Source organism: Nothobranchius furzeri, chromosome 11 (assembly GCF_043380555.1).
Source record: "Nothobranchius furzeri strain GRZ-AD chromosome 11, NfurGRZ-RIMD1, whole genome shotgun sequence".
NCBI lineage: Eukaryota > Metazoa > Chordata > Actinopteri > Cyprinodontiformes > Nothobranchiidae > Nothobranchius > Nothobranchius furzeri.
In genome coordinates, this window is record NC_091751.1 from 22,813,544 (window position 1) to 22,834,633 (window position 21,090).

At 43.4% G+C, this 21,090-nt stretch overlaps 1 protein-coding gene across 1 annotated transcript; it reads right to left on the reverse strand.

The window, feature by feature from the left end:
* Window positions 1-336: 336 nt before the first annotated feature.
* slc6a18 (solute carrier family 6 member 18) lies at window positions 337-12,831 on the reverse strand. Its single transcript, XM_015955711.3, has 12 exons — window positions 12,480-12,831; window positions 11,856-11,996; window positions 11,572-11,709; window positions 10,714-10,895; window positions 4,058-4,168; window positions 3,874-3,986; window positions 3,673-3,801; window positions 3,435-3,591; window positions 3,134-3,338; window positions 2,891-3,050; window positions 2,636-2,798; window positions 337-638 (listed from the first exon to the last, which is right to left on the reverse strand). The coding sequence occupies exons 1-12, from the start codon at window positions 12,619-12,621 to the stop codon at window positions 420-422; spliced, it is 1,860 nt and encodes a 619-aa protein (XP_015811197.3). The 5' UTR covers window positions 12,622-12,831; the 3' UTR covers window positions 337-419.
* Window positions 12,832-21,090: the final 8,259 nt, after the last annotated feature.

Genomic DNA, 21,090 nt, shown 5'->3' on the forward strand with positions numbered 1-21,090 from the left:
CGCTGCCTATCAAACATTTAACCAGCTCATTACTTTCAGTCAAACTAAAACATAAAATGGATTTGTCTCACCTGTCAGGATACCAAATAAATCCGTTTCTCCCTGACATATGAGGAAACCGATAAAAACTCCTGAGTCATCGAAGATAACATTTAGGGGATAAGTCCGCGTCATAAAGACTCGCTATGAGGAAGTCAATACAGAACGAACCTGAAAACAGGCAGCTACTGTGTCACAGCAGGTTTATCGCCTCAGCTGCTGACCTTTGGTTTATCCTCACAAAGGAAACAGGAGAGATGTAGAATCAGTTATTTACATGAATCCCACAGTTATTTAGTACAGTACACATGTTGATGTTTTAATACGCCGATGCACAAGGAAAGGTTACAATTATTTGGGGTCTGTTGAGTTTCTGCTCTTTATGAAACTCTTAGTTTCCTCTGATCTTGTGCTTCGACCTCGAAGCCTTCGTTCCAGTAGGGATTCAGCTCCACTTGTGTTGATGATGTGGTTCTGGATCGGATCAGTTTGTAGAGCGCCACCAGAGGGATGGAAACCACAGGAACAACGCAGAGGAGGACGATTATAGCAAAAACCCAGTCAGGGTAAGACTTCACTTCCGTTTTAGGGAACTGATCCTGAAAAAGAAGAAAAACGTTGGATAATATTGAAATATTTTTATTTTCAGGGTAGCCTTAAGGGTATGTTGTGCTTAACCTATTGAGATTACATCTGGTTACATGTAGTTGCACAGTATTTGGTGATATTTATTTTATTTGTACTTGAAGTAAAATTTTTCCTGTTCAAGATTAGTTGGGAGAAACAGCTGTTCAGTCGTCACGACTTCATCTCTAGATCTGTCATCAGGGATTGGTTTTGTTTCAAAAATAAAGAAATCACTGAAATGAATGAGGAGAAAATGTGTGGGTTTATGTTTAGACTTAAAACTTGTATTCCCTTAATAACCCAGATCTACTAGATCTTACCTGAGAGAAAATATAACATTCACTTTAGCAGAAAAGATCAAACCTTACCCCCTTGTTGACTGATATATGATACAAAAACAGAACTATTGTCTAATGCTAATTAAAACATGCAATAATCAGTTTTAGTTTATTGTGACTAATTAAATTGACCATTTCCACCTGCAGTTACACCACTATGGGGTAAACATGCTAACAGGATGTGACTTTGATCCACTTGTTTAGCCGCTGCCATCTGAGGTGATTTTGATCCGTGACGCGTTTCCAATAATCCATACTGTAATGTTATATCTGTGTTATTTATTTACAATAATGGCAATCAAATGATGGTCAACAGAAAAATTACAGCAAACCACTTTAAGCCGACCCACGTTGAGCGTGCAGGTACTAGCCTAAAGGAAAGGAACAAAAGCTGTGACCACACTCACTTCCATCATCTCATGTGATTCTTACTTCCTGATATTTGGACATCTTGCCCCAGGGTGGTTGACTGCAATGCAACTCTACCACTGACTTGCAACATGGGTGTTTTATAATAACACAAGCCTGTAGGGCGTCTGCTGTGTAGTGAAGTTGCTAATGCTAACGGTTAGCTTAAACTAGCCAAGATGTCCGCTGCTCATTATCAGATGTTAAACCAACAACAGCCTTCCCCCTCATGAGTCCAGATCGATGATTCCATAAATGTTAAGAAACAGTGCGATGTAGATCTGTCAGGATTTTCTAATCCTAGAGTTTCACCGTCTATTTTCTAGCTAATGCAGGAGATAGGTGTAGGAGACTATTTTCATGTTCAGCCTGCATGAAAAACTCAGTGACCAATTATAGTCAGAAATAAGATTTAAAAACTGTTAAATCAGTCAACCACATCTTTAATTTTATTTAAGTAAATATTTAATTATCTGGGGAAAGAAAATCCTTTGAGATTAGAAAATCTCTTACAAGGATGTCTTGAAATGAAATAAAAATCACATGAACTTGATAATTTTGGCCTACATGTTGAACAGTTTGGACGCCTCTGCTTTATGGTTTTATGCTAGTTTGCAACAGTAGTCTGCAAATTGGAACTTTTCATTAGTGATGCATCGATGTGACATTTTTGAGCCGATACTGATATTAACATCACAGTAGTGGCTGATAACCGATATTTGCCGATACCGATATACTGACATCAATGCTTCTAAAATCAGCAAAGTTTGTAAAGCTGAATTTATGTTATTATGTACAAACACCACACACATTTACCCTTCTGAGATGATTACAATCACTGTCACATGACTAAACAAATACACATCGCCCCCCTCACCCTCTGAAACAGATGAAATGGAAACTAAATGGAAAAAATATCGGTTGTTAATATCGGCATAATGCTTAGTCTTTTTTTCTATTAGATGTATGGAAATTCAAAAACCAGAATGTATTTTAGTGGCTTAAAATATTAGAAAGCTTGAATGCCTGGGAGGTGGAATATGGGCAGATAAAGTTTGTTCCACAAACGTACAGAGGAAATAAAGACCGGAGGTCAGTTTTTATCATCCCTTGTAAAAATGACAGAATGTCAAACCAACACATGACTTGTGTTGGTTTTGTCACATTGGGTTGGAGTGTGTGTGTGTGTGTGTGTGTGTGTGTGTGTGTGTTTAGTTGCTCACGTAGTCTGGGTTCCATGTATGATAGGTGGGGTATGTTTGTGCCTGGACGACCACATAAGCAACTAATACCACCAGCAGCATGAGTGGACTGATCACCATCCAGCACGCCTTCCAGAAGATGTTTGGCCTCCTCCCAGTCATGAAATAAATGTCTTCACTGAAACTGTCGAAGGAGGAGAAAGAGGGAAAGCCTGGTTTTAAAATTCCACGAGCTTCAAAGGGTCACGGAGAACTAAATATGAGGAATAAAGTTACTTTTTCATTCCATGGACATAAATGACTCCAATAATCTCAAAGAATGCGATGATGAGCAGAGGTACGGAGCCCACGTAGCTGTTAAAGACCTCCACCCAGTAGTTGCCTGAACCCTGGGCGAAGATGAGGGCCAACAAGAAACATATTGAGCAAATGATTCCTAAAGATGAAAAAAAAATCAGAAGTGGTTCTTGTTTTATTTTTTTATTATTTTAACCAAGGATGAAGCTGAATTACTGGTACCTGTCACAAGTTCATTGGGAATCCACTTGGGGATCAGTTTGAGGTCACTGATGGGGGTGAGGATGCCTTCGATGTTGCCAAACATGGAGGAGAGACCCAAGCTAAAGAGCATGACGAAAAACAGTATGGCCCATATCTGAGATCCAGGCATTTCTAAGACCGCTTCAGTGAAGACTATAAAAGCCAGACCAGTTCCTGAAGCACTCTTAGAGAAGGACATCAAAGAGAAACGATACTGTCACTATATGGAAAGAGACTCCGACCAAAATAATGTAGTTAGTCGACGTGTTTAAAGTCCAACCTGGTCTAGAAAGGTTTTCAGAACACAATCCCTCAGGGACAAATTGGAAACAACATCTGGATTTCTGTGATTCAGAAATTGAAACCAGTGGTCGTAGTTCTCCAGTGTGATGTTCTGGTCTGAAAACTCAAAGTGGTTCGTCAGCGTCAAGATGTTCCTGCAGAGATGTCATCAATTCTACTTTCAGATTTTACAGAAACCAACATCTGTATGCAAAGAAATAGAGATGCTTGCGTACTCTTGTCGACAAGCGTTAAATCCATTAGTGGCTTTAAATCCCAGTATGGAAAAAATGGGAATGGATGCGTAGAGAGACGTGGCGCTGTTTATTACTCCTACTAGAATGGCATCCCTCTCACAGTCGTTTCTGTAAAACACAAGAGGATAACAGATGGAGCTTCGTGAACACCTTACCTTTCCCAGGTGAGTCAGGTCTTACCTCTCTGCGTTGTAGCTGGAGAACGCTATGAGACCTCCAAACGCCACCGATAGAGAAAAGAAGATCTGGGTGGCAGCATCCAGCCACACCTGTGGGTTCTTCAGTATTTCCCACTGCAGGGAGGAGACTGACACTTTCAGTGACATAATTCAACCTTAGATGACATTTAATAACAAGAACTCACATCAGGAGTGAAGAGGTAGGTTAACCCATCAGTAGCTCCGGGCAGAGTCAGGGCCTGGACCAGGAAAATGGTCAGCACCAGGTATGGAAATGTGGCTGTTACATAAACCGCCTGAAACGAGAAATCAAGAGATGTCAGCATGATGTTGTCAAATAAAGGAGGAGATTTGGAAATTTGAACAGCTATAGCTCCCACCCCTTCTCCCCTTCCACTTCTGCAGGAAGCTGAAAGTCACGCCTCATTCCTCACACTCAAACACATACACACACGAGTCCTTTTTCCACTGCTCCAATATACCTGATTTTAACTGCTGAATGATCTTAGCCTTCATCGGGTTCTCCAGGAGCTGGTAATCAGTGGCGGTGCCAGGGGGGCGCTATAGCTACCCCTGGATTAGTCATTGCACCCCCATAGTGTGGTGTAATCTGTTTGAGTGTAACTGGGTTTTATTGTGAAGGGGGAGAGAGGGGAAGTGATTCAATAAAAGTCGGAGTTTGGGTGCTCGACAAGGTGTCACTGGAATCCTTGATAAAAACACGACATGGTGTCAGAAGTGGGATCACAGTAAGTCCCTTGTCATCGGGGAGTGACAGCAAGCAGATTTGAGAGAGCTAAAGAGTTTTTTCCCCAGATGATAAGATGTCAGACGAAGAAGCGGGAGCTAGCGCAACGGCCACACAGCCTCGCATGCCACCTCACCAGCAAGCTAACGGCATCTACAATGCGAGCGTCAACTCACCCCCGAATGCCACATTCACCATCCAGTGTCCAGAGCAGTTTGATTTCTCAAAGCCACAGCAATGGGAAAAGTGGATAAGGAGGTTTGAAAGATTCCGACTTGTAAGCAGCCTGCATCTTAGCTCAGAGGCTAACCAGGTAAACACACTCATCTACTGCATGGGGGATGAAGCAGATGATATCCTCCGAGGGCAAGCTTTATCGGACATACAAAGGCAGCAGTACCAAGCAGTAAGAGACGCTTTGGATACTTACTTTGTTCCCAGGAAAAACATTATCTACGAGAGAGCCCGCTTTAATCAAAGAACACAGCAAGCATATTTACGCTTTAGCTGAAAACTGCGGGTATGGGGCGCTGCACGATGAGTTACTAAGAGATCGCCTCGTAGTGGGACTGAGGGACATCAGCTTAGCAGAGAGACTTCAGATGGACAAAGATTTGACTTTGGAGAAAGCGGTTAATCAGGCGCGGCAGTCGGAAGTCATCAAAAAACAACAGATGGACATCAGAGGGGAAAATAAGTTGGGGATAGATGCTGTGACAGCGAAGCACAGGGAACAAAAGCGTTCAACATTCAAGCCCCGACGAGAACGTAAATACACAACAATGGATAAAACACCAAATGGGAGATCATGCTACAGGTGTGGGAAAACCCCTGCGCATGGTAAAGGACAATGCCCAGCAAAGGAGACAACATGTCACTCATGTGGTAAAAGAGGACACTTCAGTAAAGTGTGTAAATCTGTTAAATCTGTGCATGTGATAGAAACAGAGGAAGGTGATGATACACCCATGTTCCTTGGTTCTGTAGACGCAGGTTCAGACCCTTGGTATGCAGACCTTACTATCAGAAACCACAAGGTTAGATTTAAGATAGACACATGAGCTGACGTCTCTGTTATCCCAGCCCAAATGTATTACTGCATAAACCAACATGATACAGAGTTATGTGAACCAGATAGACCATTGTTTGGTCCAGGTGGCACTCCACTTGATGTGCTGGGAATGAGCAGAGAAACAATACGCAAAGGTGAACAGGAAATCCAGGAAAATGTGTACATTATCAAAGATTTGCACATAGCACTGTTAAGCAGGCCAGCAAGTGTAAAGCTAAACCTTGTGTGTAGAGCTGACAGTATTGACATGAATGTGTTAAATGAGAACTACCAAAACTGTGTCAGGGATTAGGTTTAATGCAACAACCTTATGCTATTAAGCTGAAACCAAATGCTGTGCCTTTTTCCCTGGCCACCCCAAGACGGGTCCCCATCCCTTTGTTAGGGAAGGTGAAACGAGAACTGGAAAGAATGGAGTCCATGGGAGTAATCAGCAGAGTTGAAGAACCAACAGAATGGTGTGCAGGTATGGTCCCAGTGCCAACAAAAAATGACTGTCCGCATTTGCGTTGACCTTACTCACCTCAAAGAAGCAGTGCGCAGAGAAAAATACATCCTGCCTTCTGTTGAACAGACACTTGGATCCCTGGCGGGAGCAAAAGTCTTCAGTAGGCTGGACGCAAACAGAGGCTTCTGGCAGGTTCTGCTGTCACCAGAGTCAGCACACTACACAACATTTATCACACCCTTAGGGCGCTTCTACTTCAACAGACTTCCCTTTGGAATAGCGTCCGCCCCAGAGCATTTTCAGCGTAGAATGTCAGTGATCCTTAATGGGCTGCCAGGTGTGGTTTGTCACATGGATGACATTCTCATTTGGGGACAGGATCAGGAGCACAACGCCCGGCTGCACATAGTGCTCAGTAAACTGCAAGAGGCTGGTGTCACTCTAAACCTGGAGAAATGTGACCTGAGTAAACAGGAAGTGAAGTTCCTCGGACACGTTTTGTCTGCAGCGGGAGTACAGCCAGACCCAGAAAAAATTAGAGCGGTCACAGCAATGAAAGAGCCGTCAAACATCAGTGAAGTGCGCAGCTTTCTCGGGATGGTTAACCAATTAGGCAAATTCATCCCAGGACTGGCCGAAAAAGACAAGCCCCTAAGAGACCTGCTCTCAAAGAAAAATCAGTGGGTTTGGAGCTGCGCACAGCAAAAAGCATTCAATCAGCTGAAAGGCGATCTGACGTCAACTCCCATTCTTGCACTCTATGACCCAAACAAAGAGTTAAAACTGTCTGCAGATGCTTCCTCCTATGGACTGGGAGCAGTCCTCTTTCAACAAGAGGGAGAGCAATGGAGACCAGTAGCATATGCGTCTCGTTCTTTAATGGAAACAGAACAGAGGTATGCACAGGTGGAGAAGGAGGCGCTTGGACTAACGTGGGGTTGTGAGAGATTCAAAGATTTTCTTATCGGAAGACACTTCTCTCTAGAGACGGACCACAAACCGCTGGTCAGCCTGCTAGGGCAGCAAGCTCAAACTGAGCTTCCACCCAGAATCCAACGGTTCCTCCTAAGGCTCATGAGATACAGTTACACCCTCTCACACATTCCAGGCAAAGAAATCCTCACAGCAGATGCGCTGTCATGTGCACCCATTGACCATGACCCTGATTCTAAGGCTACAGCTGAACTACTGGAGGACACAAATATATATGTGGAAGAAATAAAGTGCATGCCTGCTACCCCGTCATACATCACACAGTTAAGGGAACAGCTTAAAACCGACAGCATATGCTCAGATGTCATGGCTTTTTGTCAGAGAGGCTGGCTTGAATACAGCCATCTCACAGGCCCAGTTAAAGCATATTGGCCACACAGAGACACATTAACAGTACACGACAATCTGCTACTCAAAGGCACCAGACTAGTGATCCCTACTGCTATGCGCCACTCTGTCCTCATTGCCCTACACGAGGGACATCAAGGAATGTCTAGATGCAGAGAGAGAGCCAGGGAGACAGTATGGTGGCCTGGTCTGAGTGGGCAAATAAATGACTTTGTGAAAAATTGCACCATATGCATCAAAGAGCGTACCAACCCAGTGGAACCTTTAAGGCCAAGTCAACTCCCAGAGAGACCATGGCAAAAAGTTGGAGCAGACCTTTTTACGTTTAACAACAGCGACTATGTGCTTCTGGTGGATTACTACTCTAAATTTGTGGAAATAGCCAAACTTACTCCCACAAGATCGGAGGATGTTATAGTGCATCTAAAGTCAATCTTTTCCAGACATGGGATTCCAGAGCTTCTCTACAGCGACAACGGACCTCAGTTTTCAAGCCAACAGTTCAAAGACTTCGCAGCAGCTTATGGGTTCATGCATGTAACGAGCAGTCCAGGATTTGCTCAAAGCAATGGTGAGGCTGAGCGTCATGTCCAAACTGTGAAAAGTTTACTAAAGAAAGCAAAAGACTCATATCTGGCACTTCTAGCCTACAGAGCGACCCCATTGGCTAATGGATATAGCCCAGCGCAACTACTAATGGGACGTAGACTGCGCACGCCAGTTCCCCAGCTTCCTTCTTTACTCAATCCCAGCCTTCCCAACGGAGCTACAGTGTTGACAAAAGCGAGAGAGAGAGTGATGAAGGACAGTGCTGCGTACAACAGGAGACATCATGTGACAGAACTTCCTCCGCTCTCTCCTGGGCAACCAGTGTGGATTACAGACAGCAGGCGAGAAGGGACTGTCATCTCCTCTCACTCCACACCCCGCTCATACATTGTAGAGACCCCTTCAGGAGCCATCAGGAGAAACAGGCATCACCTTCAGCCATTGCCAGATGCCACACCAAAGTTACAAACCCCAAGCACGCCAGTCAGTCCAACAGAGAACGCCCTGTTTGCTTCAAACCTATCGGCGGCTACTACGCTGACTCGTAAGATAGCAGACGCAGGCCCTGTTAGAACTAGGGCTGGTAGGGTTGTCATAAAACCACAATAACTGGACTTGTGAAGTAGAAAAAAAAGAGGGAAGTTCTTATAAGCTGAAGAGTAGAAAAAGTTTCTACGAAATGTTCTAAGGAAAAAAAAAGTACAGTGTTCTTATATGCAGTAAACGTTCTTGCAAGTTTGATGTTTCAGCAAAAAGAGGATGTGGTGTAATCTGTTTGAGTGTAACTGGGTTTTATTGTGAAGGGGGAGAGAGGGGAAATGATTCAATAAAAGTTGGAGTTTGGGTGCTCGACAAGGTGTCACTGGAATCCTTGATAAAAACACGACACATAGCACCCCCAAGTAAACATTAGACTTTTTTTTTAACAATTTAATTTTAATTTAATGTGTGGATGTGATAATATTTAACATGCTAAACAAAAATAATCAGTAAATTATCATATAGATAGCAAAAACTTAAACCAAAACAGGAAATTGATGTTAACCTTTGACCTCATTTTCCACCTGTGAACGAGTGAAAGGTAGAGCTAGTGGTAAAATGGATCGGTTTTTGTTGCCCAGATTGTGTTCAGTCAGAAACAAATGAATCTTTTAAAGTGATCTCAGACCCACAAAAACCTACAGATCTGGATGAAGAGTCAACCCTCAACCGCCACAGCAGTCGAGGGTTTTGCCGCTGGAAATGCTAACACTAACGTTAGCTAACCTTGCAACACTATAGATGGTTTTCTGTGTGGCTGTATGTGTTTATGATTTCATGGAAAAGTCAGCAATTGTTCATATGTTTATGGTGTATATTAATGATTGTTTCAGGTGTTGTTGAGGTTTTGTGCACGCATGTGTATTTGCTAATGTTTAAGGTGTTTTAGAGAACAATAGGTACGCATGACCACTTCTTTTATAGCACCCTCGATAAAAAGACTATAGCTCCTTCATTGCACCTGATGAAAAAAATTTCTGGAGCCGCCACTGCTACTAATCACTCGTTTTTATCAAATCTGTAGCATTCAAGCAGGGAAACGACTAAAAACAGCACTAACTAGCATTGCTAACTCCACTAAAGGCTAAAACAATACTGTGACGTAGCACAAGGTTGAACGCTAAAGTCATCACTTTGCTCCAACGCAAAAGTTTTTCGTCCCCCCCCCCCCCCCCCCCCCCACTCTTCCACAGTTAGCTTGAAGTTTACAGACTGACATTAATTTAATGTATGTCAGGTTAGCATCTAAGCTAGGTTGTTGTGCTAAGCTGACCCTGCAGTGAGTGCTAGGAACTGGGGCTCATTCTCTTTGATTGACAGCTCCTACTTAAGGATCCGCAAATCTATTGGTCAACGCTCTAGGCTTGCTTAAATGATTTGTTTTGCTGTAGAGGCCAGGTAAGGGACTTAGGGGAAATAAAAATGATGAAAGAATGCCTACTTTATAACACAGAACAGGGTCAGATAGTCACATTTAAAGAGACAATGTGTAGTTGACATTTAAACTTGAAATTTGCCCCTGAAGTAGCTGCCGGCTTCTGATCCGCCATCCGTTCGAAAATATTGTATTCCTGGAAATGTTTGACCAAGGCTAGGCGACACTCCTCGTGTATCCTTGCTCAGCTAGCCAAACAGGTAACAAATGGAGGACAGATGCCTCGGTAGAACATGAACATTGGAACACGCCTTGACGGTTCCTGATGACATATCTCCTAGGCAACCAGGGCGAGACCAAGACATCCAGGCGAGGTTCTTTGGCATTGAGAACCACCCTAAGTATCTGGGTGATGCCATATTAGATGCCATGTTTCCTACCACAGGAGCCCGTGAGGACAAAATGCATTTACTGATTTGTAACAAACTGTTACAAAACTTTCGCCATTCTTAAAAGCCCAATGCAGGGAGGGAGTCTGATGTGCTTGTTTGCACTCCCCCAAGGCTTTTTGACCCTGATGGGTATCCATTGGTAAGGTCTTACTCCAACACAAAAATACTGCTTGCTTGCAATGATTTAGGTATCTACTGCCCTCTATCGCCAAGAAAAGCACACAATGTCACTTAGAAAATTGTTGAAGTCACTTTAAAACTATTGAACTATGTACCCCAGGAACATTTTAATAGGTTTTTTAATTCAGGACCTCACCTTTCCCATGGACGCGATGCCTCTGATGAAGCAGATGAAGACCACACTCCAGGCAGTGGCCAGACAGACGACCATCCACCACTGCAGACAACCACTGGCCTCGATGTCAGGTGTGATGTTCAGGGTCTCACGGTACCAGAAATAATTCACCGGAGTGCTCTTCTCACACTCTCTATTGTATCCTGTGAGTACAATCATGCATAAAGGCTAAATTATTATACCATCAGTGTTTCTGTTAAATATCCCCAGATTCAGTTTTTGTATAAATGGCCTGTATTTGATATAGCGCCTTCTAGAGTCCTAGAACCCCCCAAGGCGCTTTACAACACAATCAGTCATTCACCCATTCACACACACATTCACACACTGGTGGGGATGAGCTACAATGTAGCCACAGCTGCCCTGGGGCGCACTGACAGAGGCGAGGCTGCCGAGCACTGGCGCCACCAGTCCCTCCAACCACCACCAGCAGGCAACGTGGGTTAAGTGTCTTGCCCAAGGACACAACGACAGCGACAGACTGAGCGGGACTCGAACCAGCAACCTTCCGATTACGGGGTGAGCACTTAACTCCTGTGCCACTGTTGCCCCACCCCTTATCTGTACTCCAAAAGTAGGAAGCTGCCCCTGGAAGACAAGCCGAGGCTTCTGTCTGTTACTTATTAAGCCACATGTCATAGAAACTCATCCGAATTGAAAAACAAGTACTTGTATATTGTGGCCATGTAGCAATCCAGCTGCTTACATATTAAATCCGACCTGAAGCTTCAGCCAGGGTTTGATGATTGATGACATTATGCCTGAGGCATCTTTGTGTAATAATCCGAGTTTGTCATAAATGAGAGTGTTTCTCCTCACCAGTCTGGTTTTCATTGACAGGACAAGTGCTCCATGGCAGCGGGTTCTGGAAGGAGTGAAAGAAGTACCAAAGCACCCAGGCCAGGATGGTGTTGTAGAACATGCCCACCAGGAACGATACCAGCATGGAGCTAATGCCTGGACGCGGGAAAATAACCGAAAGTACCTCAGTCAGTTACATTCAAATAAAAATGTTCCTGTTAAATAGATTTTATCTTCATTTAAATCCAGTATCTCAACCAGGTATTTATTAAGTAGTTCTGGAATGACTTCAGGAAACCCACCGACTCCACCCAGCAGAGGAGAGATGGAGTTCCAGACTCCGATGCTGCCCATACGGAGCCTCTGTCCAATAGCCAGTTCCAGGTAGAGCAGCGGCAGGCCCTCAAAAACCAGCGCTATCAGGTAGGGGATCAGGAAAGCTCCTGAGAACAGTAAAGCAACGTTGGAATGACTGTAATCACCAAGATTCATACAGTAAGAATGCTTTTATTATCATCCTAACAATAGATATTCAGAGATGCACCTGGGAGAATATACTTTTATCAAATTTAACGTAATAACACAGATTTAGATTGCGATAACTCGAGGTAAACGTGACCAGCTGGTGGCTTGGAGGGAGCCTGCATCACTTCCTTTGTGGTTCTGAATCTGTAAGTCAATATGTGAGGCTGATAGAGCCTTTTCAGAAAACACCCATTCACGTAAGTCCACCCTGACCGAGGCTCTTTGGGCTTCTGCGGCTGCAGGGCTCAACACTGGGAACAATGAGGAAGTAAAAACAGGAATGACCCAGAATTTTCCCCACTGGATTAAAGCTCTTTAATTATTGTGTTACTGCTTCTGTGAGCTGACGAAATATCAAGACGTGATGTAATATTTAAATGTGTAACAGACAAGAATCTCACCTCCTCCGTAGATCTGGCAAAGGTAGGGAAACCGCCACACGTTCCCAAGTCCTACTGCGAATCCGATGCACGTTAGTAGGTACTGAAACTTGTTGTCCCATTTGGGTCTCTCCTCCACTCCAGACTCTTTAGTTTCCCCCATATTCAGCTGATGAAAGATGCAAGTCTAAGTCAGATGGCAATCAGTCAGTTGGTTATTGAATGTTATCTAAAGTTTTCCGTCTTCATTGTCTCCCTGCAGAATGTCACTCCTGTGGTGTGGTCAGCGTGATGTTGGGTGCTCGTCCTCCTGACTCCAATAACTGGCTGCAGCTTTGAGTCAGAAGCACAGATTTTATTTATGCAGTCACCAAGAGGGAGAGGGAGCACCTGGTGCTGTGTTTGAGTGGTTACACCTCCCACCGTTTTTGAAATGGGAGTGTTCCAGCCTAAATTAATGGATAACCTGGTGATGCTGTGTTACACTGACCTACAGGAAGCTGAGCACACACTGTCTGTAAAGGGACACCCCACAACCACAACCTGTCCTTTAGTTACACACTGCAGAGGAAACTCCAATATTGGTTTTTATTTAAAGAGGAAGTTGACAGCACGTTATTTATTTCGTGTTTAATCTTTGTAGGTAGCCATCTGTACAGGACAAGCTGTCATGCGTTCGATGTTCTCGGTGTACGGAGCAGATCTGAGATCAGTTTGTGCAATTAGACAGGTGTGCTTTTTGCAGATGCAGCATGTTTTCATCCAAAAGGGAGGAAAATTATGTGGTGGGTTGATTTTACCAGGAAGCTTCAAACAAATTCAACACAGAGGACACCATTTAATCAACTCTGGATGACTTCAAAAGATGCTGATAAAGCATGAGACAGAAATGGTTCCAATATCAATCAAAGCTTTATTTATATACAGGGCATTCCAAAACCCTTTTTGGGGGCCCAACGCACTAGAAAACATTGTAAAAAGACATAGTCATAAAAAAAGAAGTTAAAACATAGAACATAAAACGTAGAGCATAAGGCAAAGGGATGCAACTATGAATAAAAGCGCCCTAACAAGGAATAAAACAGGAATTAAAAACAAGAACTAAAAATAACATAAAAGCAAGCCGACTTCAAACATGTTCTGGAAACGCTAATCAGAAAAAAAACCGAGTTAAACAGAAAAACAAGTGTATGTTTGTTTTGCTCTTTTGGATCACATGAGAAGCAAGGTGGGACATTTTTCTTTATCAGAACTCTTAACATTTGTAGATGTCTGCTTCCTCAAACTAATAAACCAAACTTTTAAGACATGACTTATAATAGTTCTGTAGTCTAGAAAAGCATGTTCATAAAGCTCTTTGCACTAAATGATTTTAGCAGTTTTGTTCTTGGATGTATCAAACAGGTCAAAGGTGGCCGCGCCAAAAAACCCTCGACCCGTAAAAAAGAACCAAAAATGGAATTAGAAGACAAACACAGCAAGAACGTACAAAAGAACCGTGAAGGACTTCTTGACAAAAACAGCACTTCCAGATGAGGGTGGAAGGGTTCTATGAGGAAACGTGTCAACGCAGCATCCTCTGCAGATAAACATCCAGGAAATTAAGAAGTAAGGGTTAAAAATAAACAAAAAAGTTACATTAAAAAAAGCTTTTAGTGGCTCCTTACCCAGGATTCTCAAGAACATAGCCATCTGAAGAATTAGTAACATGAAGGCTGCACTGGCGATGTGTTGAGAATTTACTCATGAGACCACCAACTAGTAATGCTGTTTCTAAGAGTTCAACTCCAGCAGTCAAATCAAATCAAATCACTTTTATTGTCACGTCACATGTGCAGGTACACTGGTACAGTACATGCGAGTGAAATTCTTGTGTGCGAGTTTCACAGCAACAGTTGTGCAAAATACAATAACGTAAAAACAAGCAAAATATAAAAATGTCTAATCTAAGTAATAATATATATAGTATTTAAGGTACATACATTACTAAATGTGTGTGCTAGTATTTTATTTTTTATTTTTCTACGTGTGTGCATGTGAGTGTGTGTATAGTGTGTATATACATATTTAACAAATGAATAAAGTAAACAATAAGATAAGAGATATAAAACATACAGAGGCTGGTATGTGCAAAACAGTGGCATTAATGTACAGTATGGAGCGTGTACTGTTGGAGTTTCAGTAGTGAGGGTGAGGTGTCTGCGATGTGTTCAGCAGTCTGATGGCCTGATGGAAAAAGCTGTCTGTCAGTCTGCTGGTTCTGGACCGGATGCTGCAGAACCTCCTTCCTGATGGAAGTAGTCTGAACAGTTTATGGCTGGGTTGACTTGAGTCCTTGATGATCCTCCCCGCTTTCCTCGAGCACCGCTTCCTGTAGATGTCCTGCAGGGAGGGAAGCTCACCTCCAATAATCCTTTCTGCACACCGCACTACTCTCTGGAGAGCTTTGCAGTTTTAATCGGTGCTGTTGCCATACCAGGCGGAGATGCATCCAGTGAGGATGCTCTCAATGGCACAGCGACAGAAGGTCCTGAGGATGCGGTGGCTCATGCCAAATCTTTTCAGTCTCCTGAGAAAGAAGAGGCGCTGCTGTGCCTTCTTCACTGTATTGTTCGTGTGCACTGGCCACGTAAGATCCTCAGTCAGATGAACTCCAAGGAAACGGAAGCTGCTCACCCTCTCCACAGCGTAGAGTCAACACGTCCAAAGCGTCCATTTCTGCTCAGACACGAAGAACAGTGATTTATGCAGAAATACGAGTCAGTCATGCTGATCAGCAGATAATTAACTTTCCCTGCATTGCATTTTATTACCTCCTTGTCATTTTATATAAAACAACAAAAACACTTAAAAAAAACCAATTTGATGATCACTAAAGGCAGTTTCCTACCAAATCATAACCCTTTCTGCAGAATCTGGACTTGCTCCTTCCTGTGTTCCTACTAGGGGTTGCATGACTTAATTTATTTTTATGTCGACCGTCAAGTAATGAAAATGAAAATCGACTAGGTGATGATGACATCACACACCTGAGGCGCACGGGGGGTGGGGGGTGGGGGTCACTGGAGTTTTTGACAATTAAAATTGCGCCCACATTTTGTAAGTTAAACATCTCTTTTAACAACGGTAGTTTCTGCATCTTGCTTCAGCCCTCTCCCCCCTCCCCCGCGCAGCGACCGCAAACTCACTGATGCGCCTGCAGCCTCTCAGAGTTGCTGCTGCATTTGTTTTTGAGGTGGCGACACCTAATTTGATAATGTTACTGTGGCCGTGCTCAGGACCACTGAAAACACATGGTTAAGGTTAGGATGGGGGTGAGGGGAAGGTTAAATTGCAAGAGGGTAAAGGTCACAATTCGGTCAAATGTCCGTTTTACGGTGGGCGTATACATACCGACGCTCTGGCACAGCGCGTCGCCTCCCAACGCGCAGGGGCTCATCATGTGCTGTCTTTTCCAAGGACTGCATCTGTTCGGTCATTATCACGTGACAGCGACTAGTCGATGAAAGGCATAAAATGTCACTACAGAGCAGTGAAGTCGACTAGTGCATACAACCCCTAGATCCTACTGCTAATTGTCCCTAGCACTATACATTTAGGTTCTACCAAAAATTAAATCAGTGTTAAAAATGTTACGTGTCAAACGAGGCCTCTTTGTTTTTTATGCTCCGTCACGTCATCCTGCCCACTAAATCAGTGCAGGACTGTTGTGGCCTGCTGAGGCTCCTGTGGAGCATAGCTAGACCAACCTGCAAAGAAAAATCATTTGCTTTTACTGTGGTCAGTCTAGATATGTCTAGGGTGGAGGATCAGCATGTGGATGTAAATGTTGCACACACACAAAAAGAAACTCAAATTGTACACAAAAAAATATATATTCTTTTTAGTTCTGAAAGTCAAACGGGAAAGACAAACACGTCTGTTATTGCAGTCGGTCCCTTTGTGCTGAACAGCACATTTCACTGCCTCTACTCTCACACAGAACACATATTTATATTAACGCTAATCGATGCCACACATGCAAATTGTTAAATACGCACACACAAATCGCCTGATGCAAAAAGGACAACACTGCTTTTACACAGAGCTGTTTACAGTTACACTGATGGCTTTGAATAAGGATGAGCGAGTACACCACTATCTGTATCTGTAGCTGTTCAACCACCTTAATTGTCTGTATCTGTAGCTGCACTCGGAGTGGGCGTGGCATAACCCGGAAGTGGGTGTGGTTTACATCATTACATTATTTTAAATCTGAAATTGATATGGATTGATCAGAAGTTGCTATGTGTATTGTTTATTTGAAAACTATTTACAGAGCAGCCTCAGAGTTGACATTAAATATTTTTATCACAATACTAAAGGAACTATTACAGAACAAGTTTTTCAGTAAAATCAGAACATTAATATTTAAGTGCATGAATTAATGCATCTGAACTCATGCAGTAGGAACTAGGAAATATGAAATACTAGAACCAGACGCAACTTTATGTATTCTTTATTTTAATTTGATTAAACTGATTTTTTCTTAACGTTCTTGGCATTTTTCCCACACAAAGTTAAACAAAACAATGTTGATTAAGGTGTGTGTGTGTGTGAGAAAGAGATAGAGAGAGAGAGAGGGTGAAAGAGAGAGAGAGCAAGAGTTAAAAAAAATTACAAAAACCCTACCGGAGCGGAGGCAGTGACCGACGCCGAACGTCAGCTCTGTCTTGTCAAATGCACCACTTACGTTAAGAAAAAAGTAACTTTAGATATTCAACCGAAAAAGAGGCAAGCTGGAGAATTCCTAAGGAGTACTGAAGAAACGTGAGGCAGTGAAGCAAGCACTGAGAGATCCGTTACTGTGTGTGTGTGTGTGTGTGTGTGTGTGTGTGTGTGTGTGTGTGTGTGTGTGTGTGTGTGTGTGTGTGCGTGCGTGGATGCATGGGACGGACTGAGCTCCCGGCTGCACAGCTTTGTGTGTAGAGAGGGGCGGGCGCTATATGTGACTGGCCAATCACAGAGCGAGAAGACAGTCAGTTACCCAATGAGGAGTTTCCTTCAGCACGATTACAGATATTTACGAGTTTTTATCGTTTCATGCTCGTTTTTGTCAAAAATGCTTTATTCGTACGAGTATCGCGGTTCATCCCTAGTTTTGAAGCTCTTTGTACCATGTATGCTCAGATGTGGGCGTACAGTTAAATGCTTAATGAAAGCTGAGGAATCCGATTGTTTTATTGGGAATCCTTATAAATGTTTTTATATATTAAAAAAAAAACAACACTAAACGGTGGGGAGGTTCTTTGGCTGGGGAAAGCAGGAAAGTCAACCCAGGAGAAGACAACAATCCTGGTGGTTTACCCCCTGAAGTAAGTATGAGTTACCTGTACTTTGCTATCCAATCATTATGAGACAGCCAGTAGTTATGGATAATTTTAGATTATGCTCCAAGGGTCTGGTGATGTCTGCTCTTTCCAGTTAAAGAACCACACCACCATCTAGTGGTTGTTGATTTAAAACCAGTTGAGTTTAATTAGAGTTTTTGTAAGGATTCCACACAAAGTTTTATGAATGAGGCCCCAGAACTTTTAATATAAAACTTTTACTAATGTTTTGATTTTGACCAACCTAGTGGCATATTCCAGCGTTCAAAATCTGAATTTAGTGGATAGTGTTCATTCTAATGAGCTCAAAAGAACATTTTTTTAAATCAGTACGTGTCTTAAATTACAGAGTATGTACAAAAAGCAGACTTTTTCAAACTAACACAGCTTCATTAAAAAGTAGCATACAGTACAATTAATAAAATTCCACAAAATGGAAGAGTCCTTTCTTTCTGCTGTTTCTCATTGGACAGGCTGGTGCTAAAGACGCCCAAAGAACCGTGCATCACAGACAAGGTGTTGGGATTTTGTTGTTTCAGACAAGCCAAACCCAGTTGAAATAATTTCATTGTTGCTGGTGGTGACCCCCCCCCCCCCCCCCCCCCCCGGGGCAATCCTCTGCGCCTCTCGAGAGGGGGCTCGGGCTTTTCTGGTTACAGTCTCCCTGGGTGGGGTCCCTGCGCTCTGGGGCAGCTCCTGGATCTCTGGGAGTTGGAGCTCCCTCCATCTCCCACACATCTTTGGGGGGCAGATCTGTGGCCCCTCACACACTCTATTGGACGCTCCTATAGAGAAACCTTACATATACAAGCTCGAGTACACACAGGTGCTCACATGGTGCTCTCATAAGTATGGACTTGGGCATTTTCAACACGTCTTCAATCAAATCAATCAATCAATCAAATCAAAGATACTTTATTAATCCTAGAGGGAAATTAGAGTTTCAGTACACACAATTCAGAGATCAGACATACATGGGCAAGACACATGACAAGATTTGGTGACTGTGGTCATTCGCAACCCTGTAAAATTTACATTTATAAAATTCAAATATCACACCCGATGGTGTAATCAAAGCTCTGTAGAAGAGTTATAACTGTATTTCTGTTTAAGATGCTGGCTTGTCTTGAACACAGGCAACTGGCTCTGTGTGGAACAAAGGTTGGGATCCACTGACCTGGACTCTTCAAACTTGGACTACACAAATACGGGAATGAAATTGTTGTAAACTGTACAAAACTGCTACATTTATTTTGCCTGGCCGATCTCTCTGAATGCTCAGCACCTGAAACCTCTAGACTCGCCCCGTTGCACAGCACCAGAAACTGCACTTAACAGTTTTGTGGTTCGGTTAAGAACGCTAGTGGGAGGTCTCTACCTGCTTTACAGCAATACTTGTTTACTATGCCTATGGCTCATATAAAGGTTAGCAATTAGCTTTTTTGGTTTGCTGACTTGGGCTGCGCAGTGGCGCGGTGGGTAGAGCTGTTGCCTTGCAGCAAGAAGGTCCTGGTTCGCTTCCCGGCCCGGGATCTTTCTGCACGGAGATTGCATGTTTTCCCTGTGCATGCGTGGGTTCTCTCCGGGTACTCCGGCTTCCTCCCACGGTCCAAAAACATGATTAATGTTAGGTTGATTGGTCTGTCTAAATTGTCCTTAGGTGTGTGTGTGTGTGTGTGTGTGTGTGTGTGTGTGCGTGTGTGCATGGACTGGCTTTCTGTCCAGGGTGTACCCCCACCCGACTGCCCATTGACTGCTGGAGATACGCACCAGAACACCCCCACCCCCACCCCCCGCGTCCCTACGTGGACAAGCGGGTTCAAAAAATGGATGGATGGATGGATGGATAATATAAGGAAACATTTTACTTTTTTGTTGACATTATAGCAGAGGCTGGAAGTAAAATTAAGAGTCTTTGTAAGTGAACCATAGTGAATATCGACGCAGTCTACACTCGTTTGACGGAGTTGAAGGAGGCAAAAAAATTCTGGAGTGATGATGACCTTGCTTTGTTGCCCTTTTACTTGTAAGTAATATTATTTTGTGTCTAAAAGTGTGGATCTTTTACTTACGTTTTACATTTCTAAAGGGTTTTACAAGAATAACTATCCAGGATGATTGTCTGGCTGATTCACTGCTACATAAAGATGATTAGTTTTACTTTGCAATAAATCAGTCCATGAAAATTCAAACAGATGACTAACACATGTTCATCTGAGCTCACCTCCTCCAAGACTTTGGCACAAATAAGGGAATCTTTACACTTTTCCGATTCCAATGCAGAATCCTACGCATATTCAGATGCACTCGGCCTTGTTCCATTTGAGCCGTTCAGCGACCTCCTCCTGCTCCATCCTCTCCAGTTCCTTGTAGTCCGGGTTTTGTTCATCCAGTCCTAGATTCGGAAATCCCAGCTTCATGGTTTCTCACCTGAAAGCTAACCTCAAACTGAGAGCTTTCAGGAAAATCGACATGTTTATGATCTTTCAGTCTGCCTGTGCTTGGCTTAGCCGCAGTCACCGGCCACTTTTTCAAACTTTTCTCCACTAACCTCCTCTTTTCCACATTGCTCCTGTCTGCGATCCTCTTCAGTAGTGTCCCTGCTACCATCTCCTATGATCGCCAGACTCTTTTTGTCCTTCCGTTCGTTCACGATCGCCCAAGATGCACCGAGGACGTACCATCCTGTTTGTTTACCCGAGTGTTGCACTGGCCCGGAGCCAAACCACGGTCACGAGCTGCGCACCTCCAGCGACGTTTGTCCGCTCCCGGGAAAATGTCGGAGGAAAAGAGGTAAACGAGCAGGAATCCAGGTGAGAATAAGACTTCTCTTAAAGCATAGTTTATCTAGTAAACATCGGTGTGATCTTCTAGCTTCTTGTCCTTTGTTTGGTGACCTGAGCGCCACTTCCGCATTCCCGCCAGGCCGCGTTGCAGCGCGGTTCATCCGTCCAAGTTTTTTAAGGTCGGTTTATCCTCATTCCTCAGTGGTTTCTCCTCCTGTTCCCTCCATGAGTGGTTTTTATAAACACCGTGAATCTAACCCTGCTAATTTACGTCCACTAACTCCAGCTGTTTCTGTAGTTTCTGATTCCTCCACCTCACTCAGCATGGCTCTATTAAATACCCACTCTGTTAACAATAATTCCTTCCTGTTCAATGGTTTAATTCTCTCTAAAAACCTGGATTTTCTGTTTCTGACTGAAGTTTAGCAGCAAACATCTGATTATTCTGGTCTGACTGAACTCTGCCCAAGTGGTTAT